This window comes from Sciurus carolinensis, chromosome 2 (genome assembly GCF_902686445.1).
Source record: "Sciurus carolinensis chromosome 2, mSciCar1.2, whole genome shotgun sequence".
Classification (NCBI taxonomy): Eukaryota; Metazoa; Chordata; class Mammalia; order Rodentia; family Sciuridae; genus Sciurus; species Sciurus carolinensis.
Genome location: NC_062214.1, coordinates 178979367 through 178998596, shown reverse-complemented (window position 1 = coordinate 178998596; position 19230 = coordinate 178979367). Strand labels below are relative to the sequence as shown.

At 39.8% G+C, this 19230-nt stretch overlaps 1 protein-coding gene across 8 annotated transcripts in view; it reads left to right on the top strand.

The window, feature by feature from the left end:
* Ston2 (stonin 2) overlaps positions 1-19230 on the top strand; it is a 134777-nt gene that overhangs the window by 76864 nt on the left and 38683 nt on the right. For 7 of the 8 annotated variants that reach the window (XM_047537049.1, XM_047536995.1, XM_047537013.1 and 4 more), the window contains one exon: positions 6377-6538. The exons of the other annotated variant lie outside the window; for it this stretch is intronic. In XM_047537049.1, coding sequence (XP_047393005.1) covers positions 6377-6538 — 162 coding nt within the window. The remainder of the gene's footprint in view (positions 1-6376; positions 6539-19230) is intronic. 8 annotated transcript variants of the gene reach the window in all.

The window sequence follows — 19230 nt, the reverse complement described above, 5'->3', positions numbered from 1 at the left end:
CAGCAAGACAGGAATTCTGATCAAGCTGCAAATTTTTATTGTTCTCACGGGTATTTATGCTGAGGGAATGAGGGTATGACGAGGTGCAGGCTGGTTGGCTGTGTTCTTCTATTGGGCTCCTGATAGGCTGCAAGTTCGCGCCGGCGGGAAGGTGAGGTTCGCACCGGCGGGAAAGTGAGGTCCCGGAAGAGACGCCGTGGGCGCCATAGGTGCCATACTGTCAGAATTATCAGCCAGGAGTGGGGGAGGGGCGCTGCTGCTTATTGTAAAGGTCAGAATGTTCCCAGAATGAGAACTTCTTGGTCCCTGACACTCCCTCTTGCCCTGGCCCCATCGGTTACCAACACTACTTATTTGCAAATTAGCCAGCTGCAGTAATTGAACCTGGGAGCACATAATGCCCTTTTTCTATTCCTACATCCAATTAAATGTAAATTCATTATTAGTGACATTGTTCAGTTTTATATGCCCAGCATCTTGTAATATTAAAAACCATCATTAGCTTGAGACAAAGTAAAGCCAATGATCCCTTTACTTATTTGGTAACATTTATTGAGCAACTGCTTTTATGAGGTACTCTGCTAGATATGGAGGAACAATGGTGAAACTAGTAACTTCAGTTTATTGAGCATCTATTTGTTTGAGCCTGAGACATGCTCTTTACATATTTTTTTCGTGAATCCTCACAAAAGTTAAAAGATAGATATTCTTACTCCCATTTTATAGGTGAGAAAACTGAGGGTAAGAGTAAAAACCTTGACCAAAGTCATAGAGCTCACAAGTAGTAAAACCAATGAACTTGAATGATGTGGTGTGGACTAGTCCTTCACCTTTTTTTTTGTTGTTTTTCAATTCGTTTTACATGATAGCAGAATGCATTTCAACTCATTGTACACAAATGGAGCACAACTTCTCATTTCTCTGGCTGTACACAATGCAGTGTCACACATGCCATCATACATGTACATAGAGTAATAATGTCTGTCTCATTCCATCATTCTTCCCACCCTCTCCCCTCTCCCCTCCTCCCCTCCCCTCACTCTCCTCTGCCCAATCCAAAGTCCCTCCATTCTTCCCTCCCTACTGTTATGTATCAGCATCTGCATATCAGGGAAAACATTTGGCCTTTGGATTTTTGGGATTGGCTTATTTTGCTTAGCATGATATTCTCCAATCTCATCCATTTACCTGCAAATGCCATAATTTCTTCTTTAAGGCTGAGTAATATTCCATTGTGTATATATACCACATTTTAAAAAATCCATTCATCTGTTGAAGGGCACCTACACCTAGGTTGGTTGCATTATTTAGCTATTGTCAATTAAGCTGCTATAATCGTTGATGTTGCTGCATCACTGTAGCATGCTGATTTAAGTCCTTTGGGTATAAACTGCGGAGTGGGATAGCTGGGTCAAAGATGATTCCATTCCAAGTTTTCTCTTTCTCCACCTTTTGACTGAAGATTTCTAAGTGATGTTTCCCCCAGAAATCTTGAGTGATTTTTTTATTAAACCAAATGATCTTTTCAGTACGGATATTAATGATGTATGTAGATGGGAGAGAGCAACATGTCATGGCCAAAAGCAGAATCAGAAAATATCTTTTATTTTTAAATAATAGTAGCATTCCAGTTAACAGATGAGGAAGTAATGAAAGAAAATCAATGTTTTCCAACCCTGTGAAGCACTACTGAACACTGATTCTCAGTGGTCGCTAAGCACACAAAACCTAGTTGCCTCCTGATGGAAGTATACAAGATGTCTGTCAACTAACTAGACCATCCAGAAGTCAAATTGAATTTGATAAAGTCTCTAGAACTAATTGTGAAGTGACAGGAAATATAGGGAGCAAAGGAACATGCTAATCATGCCATCAGCAAAATGCGGATTATGGGATAATCTGTATGGCAAAGCAGCAGGTTCCTTAGCAAATAAATTGCAAGAAAAAACTAAAGGTGGAAGAAGAAACTTCAGATTTAAAAAGACAACACCTGTCAACTAATTATAGAATTGACTTAAACAAAATGCAAATAAATTTTTGAATTTAGAGGAATGTAATGCACATGGATATTAGCTAATATAAAGTAGTTATAGTTCATTTTTAGATATAATAATATTGTGATTCTGTTTAAAATCTGGATACATGTCTTTTAGAGAAACATGCAGAAATATTTGTGAATGAAATGAGAATGATACTGAGAAGTTGCTTCAAAATAATCCAAAGTGAGTACTGATGCAGGTGAAGCAAGCTTTGAATAAATTAATAATTATTGATACTAGTGACATGTGAGGGTTTGCTGCACATTTCTCTCCACTTCTATGTATATCTGAAAATTTCCACAAACAAGTAAAAAAAAAAATTTGTACATATTCTAAAAGGAAGTAGTTCAGAAGGTCTGATAATACAAGAGGAATGGAGGAAAAGGTCTGTGTTCACAAGAAAACAAACTGATTCCATTTCCCAGTTGATTCATGTTCACTGGCTAGTTAGTGTTCTGGTGGACCTACCTTCTCTGGGAACAGCAGCCAAATAGAACATGTACTGCAGGGTCAAGAACAACAGAAGCAACTTGTTTCCTCTCTGGAAGCAATTATCATACTACACTGCCATCATAGCAACGATGGTTATGACCCGATCAATATTAGAGCAGTATTATGCAGAGTGCAAGATGTTTTACATGTCTTTCAGCTCATCTTCAATCATAGCCTTATGAGGTAGATATATCCTCCCCACCTGAGACCCGGAATCTGAAATTCCCACCTGTAACTTGACCAGAGCATAGGTAGCAGAACGGGGGTTCCAATGTCCTGTTCATCTCCCTTGTATGCTTGCTTTTCTTGCCCACTACGACTCTAGAGCAGCCAAAGCAAGTGTTTATGTCTTTAAAATGTTGCCTGTTTTAGCGCAGGCTATGATATCTATTCTAGGTGTAGATTTCTTTCAGGATGGACATTTAACCATCACATGTAAATGATAAGAAACTACTCATACCTCGTTAGTGGTGATCCCATCGAACATGAAGATTACTCAACATTAGAGAAACAAATACCCAAGTAGTGAACAAATTTCTACACATTATTCTAGGCACTGTGCTGAAAGTTATAATCTAGTATTGCAGTAGGAATCAAAGTGGGAGAAGAGAAGATATTAGTTTCTCTTTTTTTCAACACTTTGAGCAAAATACATAGTCTCTACTTGCTTGTAATCACCTTAATCCATTAAATTCCAAACTTTCAATTCTGAGAGTATTTGAATAAAGTTGACACAGTGCTTAGGGTGTCATATGATTTATGTCATAAATCATAATCTAGAACTTATGGATATTATGCTCATATTACATTATAATACATTAGTTATATTCTTATATGTATGTATGTATATTACATTACTGAATATATATATTACATACTGAAGCTTTTCCAGATGTTCCATATCTGAGATTATGGGACAAAACAGGTTAAAGGAGTATAAGTTACCCTTCTTCCTCCTTCTCTCAGTTTGCCCCTCTGTAATTTACTGTACCTGCAAGGCTTTCTTTACTTAGGAGGAAGGTAGGGAGCAAAAAAACATGAGAGAGGGAGAAAGAGAATTAGCAGAGATCGGGTCAGTGCACTGGGCTGCAAAGCAAACTGAGATCCTGGGTGCTCTCCCAAACCACGGAGATGCTTCCCTGTCTGTTAGGGGGATGAAACCCAGTAAGGCTAATTTTGAAGTCCTATGCTTTTTACAGGAGAATTCATTGAAAAAATAAGAAGGTATTGATTCATGTTGTCTCTGGACAGTTTTTTTGAGAAATGAGTCACATCATTTCTTCTAATGACCTTTTAAATTCTGTGGAGGCAGGCAGGAAAGCTATATCTAGTTAAATATGAGTTTCTTGTTCTACCTTGTGTATTAATAATACGTGAGATTTGTGATATATTGTGTTCTTTGTATACGATGGTTAGAGCCCCATATGTAATAGGGAGTTCAAATGTATGCACATTTTAGAATTGTTTCATTACTGACTAACAAGGTATATACCCTTAGAGAAGACCCACATAATCTTGGATATTATTTCTTTCATCAGTAAAAAGAAGGGGTTGTACAAGCTTCTCTCTTCAAATCTTCATTGTGAAATATCATTTTACTATTTCAAATGATTGTGAGAGTTACTGTATCTGTTTTTAAAAGATTTTATTGATCCTGGCTAGAATTTATAGGAATCCAAGGTGAGCTCTTAGAACAGAACTCCAGTTACAACATTATTCCTCAGGGGCAATGGGATCCATTTTATAGTTCTGCATGGAGGATCACGCTGTGGCAAAGATCAGGGTTGCCAATGCCATATTTACTTCATCAAAACAGCAACTGGTGTGTACTGGTTACATACTCTTAAAAAGTTTCCTCACTTGGTAATGGGGGAAAACAGCACCAGCTTCATGGAGTTGTTGAGGGTAAATAAGGCATAGTAGGTCAGAAATATTAAGAGAAGTGCCTGGCACAGAGTGCTCAGTAAGTGTTGGCTGAGGTTGTGGCATTATTACCACCATTGCTACTGATCTTCCTGATGACCCATGAGGAGGTCCTAGTGTCCTCTGCCTTCTGTGTCTGAGCATTAAGTGTGGAAGTTCCACAACTAGAGCTGGAATGGAAGCCAGGCATTCTCCCCCACTGGAGTCATGAAGCCTACAATGACCCAAGCAGGGGACCCTTTTATAAAGCAGTAATACCATATTTTAGAACTGTCTTTTACTTCTCTTAGCTCCAACTTGCCAAAAGCAATTCTGTATGCTGATATGGAAAATCTCAAATATATCATTAAGTTTAAAAAAGTACCAAATAGCACATGATGGGTATACTTTAATCCTGGGTGTGTTATTTTAAAAAGGGTATTCCCATATGCTTTATGTGCATAAAAATGTCTAGCCAGATAGAGAAGAAATCACCAACAGTGGTTTCCTCTGGGGAATGGGACTGGTTGCTGGGGATAATGAAGAGATTTTTACTTTTTATTTTATGCTCTTATATACTACTTGAACTTTTTTTATAAAGAAGTTTTATAAGTTTTAACACTTTTAAAAGGGGAAGAAAAGTTTAATAACCCATTAACCCATGTGTGTAATTTTATAATAGTGTTTCCAAACTCAAAAGATGCCTTCCTGTCAAGCAAAAATAAAAAATAAAAAAAAGAAGAGGAGGAGGAGGAGGAAAAGATACATAGTATACTAAGTCCCCAAGTTTGGAGGATCAAAATATCTTTTAGCTTATTAAAGATTATGAAAGGCTACAGAAGTGAAACCTCCATTTTTTTTTTTTTTTTTTTTTAACTTTTCTTGCACTTACTAACATCCCAGGAAATTCTGTCACATGGCATATCAGTTTTGGAAAAGCTATAGAAATTCCAGGAAAAGTGAACAGGCCTTAGGTCAGCTGCAAGTGGAGGAAAGGTGTTGGTTTGTTTAGGAATGGTGGGAGACTTTCCTGGGTCTTGAATTCAAGCAGACGAGGGTCCAGATCTCAGGTCTTCCATTAGTGGGTCTCACAAGTTGCCTGCTTCTGTGTCTCAAGTTTGCTCGTGTGTGAAGAACAGCACCTCCTCATAAAGGCATTTTAAGGTTAAATGAGCAGTGTCTGGTCTATAAAGGGCACTAATGTTAGCTGCCTGCTCTTCACCCTTTGCTCCATCTCCCTTGTGTTACTGCTGCTCTCTGTGCTCATGAATACACATGCTTACCCAAGCAGGAAGATTACTAACACACCCTTTCATTCGTGGAAGTCTTCATTTCAGGTTTTATCCATGGCCAGGCTGTCAGGTAGCAAGTTCTAGCTTTTCCCATGTGAATCCAATATTTCTAACATCTCCACTTACAGATTCCTATTTCAAGAATGTGCCTTTGGTCCAAGGCAGAGTTCATAAACTCTGGGAGATTGTTGAGAATCCTGTTTCTCTAAAATTGAGTCTAAAAAAGTTAGACTCTAGAAATGCCTTCTAGAGGTTTGCTCCTCCAGGCCTTTGCAGGCCTCTGCCCCAGGGTAACCATTCACTCTCCTGTGAATGTCAGTGTTAATTCTCTAACACAGCAGAAACAGTTTTCAGGTTTAAATTTAAAGATGTGTGGGATAAAACATTGCCTTTTCAAAGTAACCTTTGCACTCCGTTGTTGGAATCCAATCACTCAAGTGCTACCCGCCTCCCTTCAGTGCCCATGCCTGGGCAGACTGAGCTTAAAGTTCAGGAAGTAATAACAAAAGGAATCAGAAGCAGATCTCAGGCACGGCCTCTGAAGACTCTCCCTGTCTGCGCCTTGCCTCTCCCTCCTCCTGGGTGTGTCTGCCTGGGAAGGCCAGTGAGTAACCTGCACATTTTTTTTCCATCTTGGCCCTTCCCACCCAGATGAGAGCCCAGAGTGGCAGCCAGGCAGGCAGACTGCGGGGAACCCTGTTCAAGCATGCAAGGAGCACACCTCCACCTGCACCCACATCCTGGACCCCTGGCCACCACCCCACGCCAGGAGGAGACCTGGAGAGGGACTTCCGGGGTCCTCTGCTCCCAATGGTAAGGGCTTCCAGCTGCAGGACCGCTTCATTCACTTTATTTGCTTTAGTGTTGGCTTTTCTTTTCAATTGTGTTTGGACAGGAGAGTTTCTGCAAGAATTGAAGGTGTTAGATTTGGTTGATTAGTTCTTGGTGGGCCCAAGACAAAGAAATGTCTGTCCAGCAAGATTATTAGAACTTGTAACCTGATAGCCTGGCCTTGGAACAAAACTTAACACACTAATTACCTCTGATTGTTTTAACTTACCCTTTTGGCCCTATACAGGGAAAATGCTACATAGCTTACCAAATAGTTTTGGTAGTTTTTGAGGAAGAAAAGGCACTAAGGATTGTGGGCATTTTAATACATGGGCACCTCTAATTGAAGTGTAGCTTGATTCTTACCAGAACTTTAAAATAAACCAACATGACATTTTGTTCAAAACAAAATAAGCAAACAAAACCCGTTCAAAGTTTTCAGTGTAGAGTAAGAGATGTCAGAGCTGGAGTTTGAAAAGTATTGAAAGATTAGTTGTTCTGATGAAATATATGTGAACATGGAAGTATTGAATTAAATCTGTGGTACTCTGGGGAGGGAAAGGTCTGATGTTCAATATGGGATTCATGTGGTATTTATGGGAGAGAAAACAGAGATCTTTGTGCAATGTGTTGAAAATTCCTTGAGGGGAGGATTGGAAGGCTAATGGAGGAGGCTGGGGAAGCAGGTTTTCTGTGCAGAGTTAATGCCAAGGGCTTCTATCCGATTGCTGTGGATGAGAGGGTAACTCATAGTATGAAGCACTGCATTGTTAACAGGCTTCTGTGTTTGAGTGTTTCTTCTAAAGACAAGCCCCAGATTGCGACTGGCATGTGAAGGAATAAAACTGCTACCTCTAGTTCCTGGCCTAGCCCAAACTTTAATAGCTGGGAAGAATTCAAGAAAAATGTTGTAGGTAAGATAAGTCTTCGTGGAAAGTTAATTTCATTACACCTCACTGTAGATATTTGAGACAGCCCTCTTCTTTCAACAGCCATGAAGAATTATCTCCCAATTATGAACATAAAGATGCTGAGCTGAGAGGGTTTACAGTTTATAGGATAGTGGAATAGGAAACTACAGTAGGAATTGCCCAAACCAGAGGCACTGCTGTGACACATGTAGATATTTGACCTGTGCCCAGATGTCTCTGCAAATGCAGTGCAGGTTCATTCTTGGCACCTCCATGCAAGCAACTTAAGTATTATCTTTAAGGAGCAACCTGTACCTAACATATCTGGGTTTTTGGAGCAGCAGAAAAATAACATACCAAGAAGGCACACCTGAACTTTCTGGCGTGTAAAAAGAGCACAAAGTTATCTGTGTGTAAATGTTGGAGTGCAGAGGGGCCCAGGCAGTGTGAAAATCCCTCTTCTAAGTTTATGAAGATCACAGTATATCTTTTGCTAAAGAGAATCACTGATTATCACTGCTCCTATGGTACTAATGCTGAATTTGCTTCCTTACTGCTTTGGATTCCCTTTGCCTAATTAAAAGCAGAGATTTACGAGCACACAGTTGGCTAGCACATTAGAAGATGATCCACGAATGCCCCTCATTTTGAGATCAATTAAGAAGTGAAAATGGGAACCATTATGATGATTTTACTTGGAGAGTCAAGTTTTCAAGTTGTGACTTTCCAGTTATGATTAAAAAGCAAATATACACCATACTAAGCCTCCTATGGAGTTAACAGCACTGATAGCTATTCTGGTTCTCAGGCATTTGCATATTGAATACAACATATTATAGTATAAAAATGCCACCATTCCTACCAAACCTGTTTCTGTCCCATATCCAGTGTTCAGGGAACACAATAGAGTTTAGAAAGAGTGTGGGCAATAAATCTTCCCATTGAGACCTGTTACACATGTTTTCAGAATTTCTTGACTTTCATCATAAACCAAATTGATTGCAATGTCTGCTCAAATCTGACTTTTCTGAGGCATCTTTATGAGGAATTTAGCATCTTTATGATGAATTTTTTTACTTCATTGTGTTTTGTATCTACTCTTATTGCTTAGGCTGCCAACCAGATTGTAAAGTTAACATATAAATAGGAACCAAAGTATGCATTGGAGACAGCTTTATCTTTGAGCAGGGTGTACTTTCTCTTTTCTGCTTGTGGAATTTCCTCCAAAGAACCTTTCAGGCACTACCTAGAATTGGCTAAGGGTCTATACCATCCTGTTTCTGGTTTCTGGAATTGTTTTCTCTTCCACCCCCTGCTGTTCCAGATCTCACACATTGGTGTTTAAAGAATTTGGCTCTAACCAGAAAGTCATGGTGATTTTTCTAAAATAAAGGAAGCAACACCTTTGTTACAGAGGCATAGTAAATACCACTACATCTCAGTCAGGCATACACCTCGGGCCTAGATTAGGAAAAATAGTTGTGAATCCAGCCCTGGTTTTTTTCCAAAGTGGTGATGGTCAGGGAAAGGGAGAGAGGAGTAAGGAGGAAGAATGGAGAGTGCTTAGTCAGCAGCCCCATGGCAAAATTATATTAGCATCAAACTATAGTCTCCAGTGAGCTCCAGTTTCCTGCTTCTCTGGGCAGTTTGCTGGTCTTATGTGGTATCTTTTCCATGTAATATTTCTTCTTGTGCTTTGGTGTTCCTCATGTTAATTCCATTTAGGATGTAGCTCTGATGATCATTGTCACAGTTCATCTGTAGGCACATCCTAAGCCACAGAGATATTTTCCTGAACAGATCCTCATGAGATTGGCATGTCACCATTTTCAAGTACCCCAAAGATGATGTAAATAATGCTGAGAGTATATAGATTGTTTTTGCTTTATTTTGAGAAAGAGGTCTTGAGGATTTGGTAAGATGAAATCATAGAGCTAGAAACGAGGAAGTGTCAGATGAGCTTTAATATGAGGACTTTATACTTTTTTGAGATGAAGATGAAAACTTTGGTCCTCACTTAGAAATCTCATTTGGCTACAGGTGGTATTTTTCTCCTATTATACTGTATAATATAGGTTGATTTGTGAGAATTGTCCCAATTACTCTCCTCTTTTAAAAGCATGTTCCCTTACAACATGACTTTGTGGCTCCTCTTATCAAGTAGTAAAGTCTTTTTTCCCAGCCCCCAAATCTTGGCTTTATTACTTATTTTGACCAATAGAATGTACAGAAATAAAGGTGTGTGGTCCCTAGTCTAGGTTTTAAGGAGGCCTTTCATACTTCTAGTTTTTCTCCTGGAATCCCACTCAGTCAATCATGTAGAAACTCCTGGGCACTCTTGCTGCAACCCAGAGACCCTGTCACCCAGCTGACAATGATTCTATATCAGATGTGGAAGTGAGGCAATCCTAGGCCAGCCAACTGTCCGCAGACACTTGAATGGGTCAGCAGAGATCAAGCAAACCCATCCAGACCCATAGGCTCATGAGCAATAATACTTACTGTTTTAAGCTGCTGAGTTTGGAGTAGTTTGTAAAGCTAATGATGAATTGATATATTTGGTTACCTGGACCTGGTACCTGTGTTCACTTTTGGGTCTATTAATATCAAACACTTAGTTCAACATGGAAGAGATTCAATCAGTGATGAAAAGCTTCTATGAAATGAGAGGAGGTCCTCAATTCTTATGATTGTCAGCCTTTTTTTGAGGTGTTTTTAATAACACAGACCTAGGCCTTGTGTCAAAGTATTCAGTCAGTTATCTGTAGATGGAGGCAAGGAATTTGTAATTTACCAAGGTCTAGTGATGGGCCAGAATTAGAAACTAATAATGCAGTGGTTTGTCAATTCTTTACATTTCTGAAAGCTGCAATGATCCAGTTCACCCAGTTGATTTAGGGGTCCTTATTGACCTATATAATACTGTCAGCTGTAGAAATAAACTTTATTATTACCTCTGCGTAAGAGCACATTTATTCTGATGCTGGATGGAGACAATCGCAGGTGAAGACCTATGGCTAGAATTATGCATCATTCATCATTGTACACCCTGGAGCTTAGAACATGGTGCCATTGGTGCCATTGTATACCCTGGAGCTTAGAACTTGGCATGGACTCATGAATAAATTTTGGACTTTGGGAAAGTAATAGGCTTCTGTTTTTGAGGACTTTATTTTCTAATAAGGAAGCCTATTAGAGATTTATTACTTGTTATGTATTAAGAAAACAAAACAGTATTTTAACCCTGAAACTACATTTATTGCCTGTAGTTGTATCTGTGTGTGTACCTATTATTGCTATGATAACACTGCATCATAAATAACTACAAGATCTCAATGGCATACAGAATATTCATTTTTTAACCCCTGTGTCTGCAGGTTGAAAGGGAAAATTGGCTTCTTCTAACCTGGCTCAGATGGGGGTGGCTTTACTTGTCATGTCCCTTGTTCTACCCTTGGCACCAACTGCTAGCTTAACATGTTCTTCTCTTGGTGATGGAAGGGATAAGAGCACAAGCCATTCTTGCAAGCTCATTACAAGCTTCTGATTATGTCATAAATCCATTAACATCATATTGGTCAAAGCAAGTCACATGGCCAAGCTTAGTGTCAAAGGGCAGGGAAACATATCAACTTTTCTAGAATGAGAAATGACAAAATCTTGTGTCAAAGGGAATAGATGGAGAAGGGTGAAGAAATAGGACTACTAAAGTATTCTCCTCATTTCTGGGAAAGAGGTCTAGGAAGGAGTTATACCTTTTCCTTCTTTGGAAGGATCATGGAGTCCTAGAAGGATCCCAGAAGAACCAAGAGGCAGAGAAGAGTCCATCTTCCAGAGCCAGCCTGCTCCTTGTGATGTGGAAGTAAATACTGGACTCATTGTTCTTCTGTTCTATCTGATGGAATTTCAAAGGGAAGGGAATGCCTGAAGGTAATTCAAGCTTGATGTTTTCAGATGCCATTGGAATTCCTATAGAATGCCTCTTTTCCATTCCACCCCATCCTCCAAAATATAAAGGTCATGGATCCCTGGCTTGACTGCTCCCTATCCAGTTCCAGGAGGGTTATTATTTGGGTGGAGTTGTTACTTTAGATCAAATGACATCCCTCTGTTATAGTCTTCTCTTTTTTCAAATAAAATGTAACCAGTTTTCATCTGTTCTGAACCTTGGACCCTTTCTCAAACCCAAAGTTGGAACAGTTAAAAGAGGTTTGGGTGAACATCCTTTCCTAACCATTTTAGCCTGTTTGCTGGTGTCCTGAGCCTTTCTCTCTTGTTGAGATGGGAAACCAGTGTCCTAACGTATGATTGAGATTCTCAAAAATTCTCCAGTGTAGAAATAATGTTTTATGGTGTCAAAGATTAAGAATAATAATGGAGCACTTTATTTCAGGCCACAGATTTATAGGCTTTGCTATTGATCATTCTGTGCCTTTGGAAATGTGTTCTCTAAGGAAAGTAAGGTATGAAGGATTATGTAACCTTTCTGAGATCACATCTAGTGGCCAGCTGAGATTAGCAACCTGTCTTCCTGCTTTTTCAGCTTTTGCTTGGCAATCTGATTGATGCTGCCTTGTTTCACAGAAAGCTTACCAGGATATCCTTACCTACTGAGTTTATCCTCCTAGGAAACCCACCTTCCCAGTATTTGTGCTCTGTGGGAAACAGGAAGTCTAGCAAGGAGGCGTTCCACCATAGAGATTTCATCCATCACAATACTAAGAAAACAGGATTATAGGGCATTTCTAAATTGTATTGCCTGAAATTTCTTCATTACTGCCTTGACCACAGATCTAAATTAGGCAGAAGTCCTCCCAAGTCCTTGTGACTGTGCTGCTTTTGTGTATTATCTGAGCATTTCTGTTGCCTGATAAATGAAGGATGCAAGCCTCACATTTAGCAATTGTGTGCAGTTCTCTGGCAGAATGTTATTTCTATTTTTTGTAAAAAACACTAATTTAATTAAACAATTTATTTAAACTAATGCCTTATACTAGTCATGATAGGATGAAAGCAGGCATTTCTAGTGGTATTTTTTTTTTGTCAGATTAATACATGCAAACAATCAAATAATTGCAGTGGCTCAGAATATATAGGGTCTGCTACAATTAATGAATAAACTGGTTACTTTGGATAAGATGTTTCCTTGCTGGTGACATCTTTGCTGGATACCTCATGTCTCCTGTGTACGCTGATTTTATAATTTATATCCTACTTCTCCTCTTGCTCATGGCAAAGCCCATGTCTGCCTTATTTACCAACAAAAACCTGGGAGCCAACATAAATAAACAGACATTGAATGTCCTGAAAAACGAGTGACTGCAAAGAGGACTACATCCATCTCCTAAGAAAAATTTGGGGTTCTTCCCAGGTATTTCTGCTAGAGAGGGGGAAGTGAAGAGTTAATGTTCTTTAAGGGAGCAGGAGGGATTTGGATATGGATCTCAGCAGAGCTAGCTGCTTGAATCACATTCTTTCTGCTACTATAGCAACAGGTTGAGAATTCTGCCAGCATTGTTGCCTGCCTACACAGAAATGCCCCAGTGCAGGCCACTTCATTGTCTGGGGGACTACTGTTTTTTCTATGATGTTTCAGTGAAGCAACTTCTTTGCGGGGACAGAGGTTAATACAAAGCAGGGGCTAAGAATCATGGAAAGGCAGAGATATTGTTTTGAGTGGAGTGACATTTGCAATCTTTTGTCCCTTGCAGAGGTGAGGTGGGGGAAGAATTGAGGTTTAATCTGTAGTCAACAGAATCTTCTCCCTTCTTTAGGAGGCATCTCTTCTGAGAGATGCCCCCTGGCCACATTTGGAAAACTTTCTCTTCCTATTATTACTAACAAATACAGTGATAGTCAAAGCTCTTGGGTTATTGCCTATGTTCTCTTCTAAGTTGGAGGTGCCAGAAAGGACCAGGATGTAGGCTTTTCCTCAGCATTTATCAGACTTTCCTAACCAGTGCTGAGGCTGTGTTGTTTACTGAGAAGAAAAGCTAACCACGAATGAGAAATGGTGTTTTTTTTTTTTTTTTCTCCTCTTTAATTTTGTGTAACAATATAGTAAAAAAGGAGAAAATGGGAAAGCTACTAAGGAAAGTTGCTTAAATAGCATTAAGTTCCCAGTAGGTTTCCCAAGCACTTGAAAATGCCCAGCCTGTGATTTGTTGCTGCTGTTGCTTAGCTCTATGAGAGACAAGGAAGGTGCAGGTGTTGGTTGTGATTAGAGTTTAAGGCTAATTGTAGTTCTTGTGAGGGCTAATGGATGAAATCAATAGACTTTATTACCTTGGATCAGTTGACTATATTACCACAGTACCATTATTAATTCTACAGCTCATTTTTATTTTGCATGCACATGGAGAAATCTGCCTGGTTCTTCTTTTTTCCTGGTTTACAAATACATTCTGGTAAAAAAACCCTGAACATATTGAACCTTTTTTCAGAAACTACACTGGGTTCTATTATTAAAAATTCAATTCTAAAAATCTTTTATTTCCAACCCACTACATACCATTTGGATATGGGATAAACCCCTTCATTGGCGTCCCATCATTAAAACCTCGTAGTCCCAAATGTCCACTGAAACTGCCATTCTTGTGGCCATGTAGTCAAAGGGTTTTGGGCTAGGAGCCGAAGTCTGGGAGTCTATTCTAGCCGGGAGTGGGCTTGGGCCACCCATCTGGGGATTTTAATTGTATTATATATAAAATGAAAGACTCCAAGAAGGTTTCCAGGATTTTCCCCAGATCTCTCCCTACATAAAAAAGTGGCACTCCAGTTTTTTATTTGTTTGTTTTTACTTTACTGAAATCTTTTAAGTTGCAAGGCCCTGGAAAACTGTGCTGCTTGCCTCTTCCAACTCGCATACACTCTGTAAGATCTCGGCTTCAACATTGCTTAGGGCAGCCTCCCCTGATTCCCGGGCAAGGTCAGGACTCCAGGTCTGTGTTCCTCATCCTCATGCACTTGTTCTTTCTTTCATCACACATATCACAGTTTGAAGTAATCTATTTCATGTTTTTTTTTGTTTTTTTTTTTTAATTTCATTTTCTGTCTCACCATGAGACTGAGGACTCAGTCAAGCATCCATCTGTTTTGTTCTCCATTGTGTCTGTAGTCAGTGTTGGTTGGATAACTGAAGGTGTGGTGAAAGGCTTTATGGGGCTCCAATGATTGTATCGCAGCTTCTGCCCACAAGGATCTTTTTTTTTTTTCCTCCTATTTCTTTTTGGTACTGAGAATTGAACCCAGGAGCACTTTACCATGTTAAGGAACAAACAGATTTGACTGGTGGGAACACAAGGTTAAGAAAATAATTCCGTAAAATGGGCCCACTCTGCTGACCCCCACATGCTTTCTTTGCCAAAAAGCAATCAATCTACCTGCAGCCCTGCTTGGCCTAAGTGGACAGGATATGTCACATTCCTCAACAAACTACCTGTTATCTGCAAGGAAATGCAGGCAGGAAATAACTTTGATAAGAGGAACCCTAGTTACTTTGAAGGGAGACATTTTGTGACCCTTTCCACAGACCAGATTCTGGAAGATAAGGATAATTCCTCCTAACTATAAAACCTGTAAAAATGATTAAGAATCCAATTAGAACCAGGCAGCATGGGCCAAGGTCACCTAGAGATGTCATGGCAATGGGGACTTGAAAGTCTGATGTCACCTTGCTGTCAATCAAGAGTCAAGAGGTGGACCTGGGCAAGACTCTGGAAACTTCCCTGGGACCCCCAATCAAACTAGAGTGCAGGAGAGACACATTGTCCCTCTCTCTGTGAGAGGACCTACTCTCTCCTTGAGAGTATCTTCTTTCCCTTTTCCTGTCCCTTCAATAAACTCATTCCTGTTACTCTCAGCAACATGTCTGAAATCTTTCTCACTTGGTTACAAGAATCGGGGTTAGAAGGGCAAGTCTTTGCGCTGTCTTAGTTTCTCGGAAGGCCCCAGCTCTGTAACACCCAGCCCTTTTTAAAAATTTTTTGAGACAGAGCCTCACTAAGTTGCTGAGGATGGCCTCAAACTTTCAGTTTTCCTGCCTTAGCCTCCCTAGATGCTGGGACTGCAGTCATGCGCCACCATGCCCAGCCCACAAGGATCTTAAGATTTATTTTCTCTGCTTTTCTTCTCTTCCTTTACTTCCACTTCAGACCTAAAACATTGTATTCTATAGGAAACTCAAAGAAAAAATTCTGGGTTATTTTCTTTTAATCTGATCATTTGGTAAGTTTTCATTTTCCTTGATTAAACTGATAAGTCTATTGAGACAGGATCTGTGAAAGGAGGACAGGCCTTGGAGATTATAGAAGAGTGTGTGGAATGGAAGTGCTAGGCAAAAAGAGAAAGAAGAGGGAAAGGCTGAGAAAACACGGGCTATGCCTTTTTAACTATTTTGTCTAGAAGGTCTATTTTCGTTAGATTTTCCAAGCAAGGACAGAATTCTTAGCATCAGTGTTAAGTGATAGTATAAAACATTTGCTACCAAAAGATAATTGCATACACAAGAATATCTAACTGGACTGAACATAAGAAATCATTTTGCTTTGGAAAAAAAAATGAGTTATTTTCTGTTTTCAAAAGAATTGTCAGGTTCCTGTAAATCAGTACAGGAAAATGCACCATGAAACCTGGAGCCATTATATCTGTTACACTTAAACAGTGAGTAGCAATTTTTATTCTAAGCAGCAAGCCTTAGTTTAGATCCCAGGAGGGAAGAGTGAGAATTCCTTAGGTTGGAGGTGTGATGGATATTCATCAGCCAGAAACAGGAGGTTTGGGGGAAAGTTGATTGAATTAAAAGATAGGACTTCTTTTGGTCTCATTGAGTTTGCAATTTGTAGAGGAAATGGCTTAGGGGAGTTTTAGTAAGTAAATTGAGTTTCAGTATAAAGCATAAAATACCTAGCTACAGGAAACCAAAGCAGCTTTCATTTATTTGAGAACAGGCATAGATAGGGCAGGTAAAACAGGTGAGATTTCTCCTTTACTCCTCTCCCAAAGAGGTCAGTTTTAATGGCAAAGGACAATTTTCTCTACATAGTTGTTGCTGGTTCCTTTTCTTATTAACACCCACAGACAGTGTGATCATAGCTGCCTTTGGGCTTTGTACATTGGGACTAAGCTCATTAAACCCCAGCCAGATCATTTCCCAGAGCCATTTCTGCAAGAAGAGAACCACTAAAACAATCATATAATCTCTTTTCTTTATGGAGAGGGAGGAATTTTAGCCAAGAATGCAAGGTGTGTCTGAGAGCTTTATACCTTCACAGCACAAATGCCACACACACGCATGAGTGCATGTCTGTCCTGCTTGTTCACTTACTTAGGCAGAGACAGTATGGAATGCCATGTTGACCAAAGACCAGGAAAGAATTGTGTAGCCAAACCTTAAGACACATATGTCTCCCTGAGCAGTGTGGCTTTTCCTTCATTTACAGAAACACAAAACACAGGCAACATGGGAGTGTAGGGCTTTCCTCCCTGATGTCCTGTGATAACTTTAATGAAATTCTTTGCAAAGCAAATTCCATTCTTTTCAGTGGCAAAGCCTCTTTTAAATCTGAGCTCTGCCACTTCCTAACTGTACAACTAACAGGTTATGTTATTTAACCTCTCAGTGGCTCATGGTCTTCATCTCTCTATGAAGTTCATATTAATTTTTTGAAGCAAATAATGTTATCTAACAGTTCTTGTTTTTCCACAATGCCTGGCACACAGTATGAATTTTAAAATTGGTTTGTTTTTGGTTTTTTTTTTTTGCGGTGCTGGGGTTCGAACCCAGGGCTTTGTGCTTGCAAGGCAAGCACTCTACCGACTGAGCTATCTCCCCAGCCCTGGTTTTATTTTTAATAGACACCCTTTTCAAATTAGAAACACCGCCTTTCCACTTGGTACTTCTCAGTATCAGGGGTTCTTTGGGGTCATGGAGATGAGGAGGAGGGGTGAGTGTAGCAGAGGTGATTGGGCGGGAATGGGGGTGATGGAGACCTGTGCCCACATTCTTTCCCTCCCTTCTTCTGTTGCTCTTTCTAGTTTGCAACACTATTATTGGGTGGTATTATTACCATTCAGGGGAGAGGATAAGGTACATAACTCAGTACTCCACAAATATCTGGAGTCAAATTGGTAAGAAAATTAGTTTTATTCAGAGCCAGTTTTGAAGAAAGAAGAAACTTTATTTAAAAAATTCCATCTTCAGAAAACTCTAGGGCAAAGAAAGCTTTTAAAAGAGAAGAGGAGGCAAGAGTCAGGAATGTACTATGCAAATTTAGTTCTTTTGTGCTAGACTGCCTGGGGCAGGGAGCAGTCTCCACTCTCAACTTCCTTAGCATCCATCAGACTGGTAGAAGGGGAGGGGGCAGCCCTTTACTCTCAGCTTGATGAAACTGTCCTCAATGTCAGAGGGCCTCCTACTTTACTGTTTCAATACTACTACTTTACCTATTCATGCTGGATACAAAAAGAGGTGCAATACAAAAAGGCATGTAAATTCAGCTCCACCTTCCAGGAAGTGAATCTAAGTTCCAGGCTCACTTTTCCCTGTTATCCAGCTACTTTATGTGTACGGGCTGTTAACTAAAATCCCAAACCAAAAGCTACCACTGACACACACTGATCATTCAGGAGATATCAGTGGTACCCACTGACTTCAGTGTGGAAGACAGAGAAGTAGTCATAGAACCATGTGGCACATAGGAAAAGTCAGGGGTTAGCGTCAAAAGTTAGCAGATCAAGTGTCAGCCTTTCTAAACTATCCATCCTCTAAGTACTTTCAAGCTTGTGAGGAAGTGATATGAATCATTGGACCTGGAAAGAGAGTACAGGGAAGAGGAAACAAGAGCTTTCCTGTCCCTCTCTGCTGTGAAAGAATCATTACTACTGTGCAGCAGAGAAGATAGCCATGGCTCTGAGCTTCTGTAGTCCTAGTTTCCTAACTCATAAGATAAAGACAATGTTGGAGTATTAAATGAGATAATGTATATAAAGCACATGGCTTTAGGGCCTGGAATTTAGTAGGTACCCATAAATGTTAGTCACAGTTAGCTCATGAATAATTCCTAGATATGCAGCTATTGGGAATCCAATTAGACTTCTTAGTTCTGTGTAACTTAACCTTTACCATCTGTTCCCCCTGCTCGCATGTTGACTGCAGCAAATGGGGAGGAGGTGCCACTTACACAGTTAGTCTTGACTGTTTATAGGTGGAAATTAATTGACCACCTTGAGGGTTCACAGGTACTTTTCTATCTTTGCCATAGATGGTGCAAGAGAAAAGCAGGCCAGAAGGTTATGTGTGAGGTGGTGATGACTGCAGGATGGTACTATATACATGTGTTTTTATGTTTAACATGAATTCATATTTTATTGTTTCTTTCATTTGTGTCTTATCAAAAACTGTATGGTATTCTTAATTCTTTCTGGCCAAACTAGAGTGGCATACATGGTTGTCTTTTACAATAAAAAGTAGACAAATGGATATGAATTGTAGAAATATGGATATGAATTTGTCCTGTCTTTAAAACAGGATCATCTTACCTGTCCCCTCACTTTAAAATGTGGAAATTGAGAACTGCAGGTATTAAATGAATTCTCCAGTAGCTGAACAGGTCTTCCAGCCCTCATACAGGGTTGCGCATACATTGTCTCTTGGCATGTTGTTCTTCCAAAGTCACCAGGACGTAAAACAATTTTAGGGCCATTGTTTTGAAATGTAATGGGTAGTCATCTGTGTGGAGGATTCTCAAATAAGATAACATCACC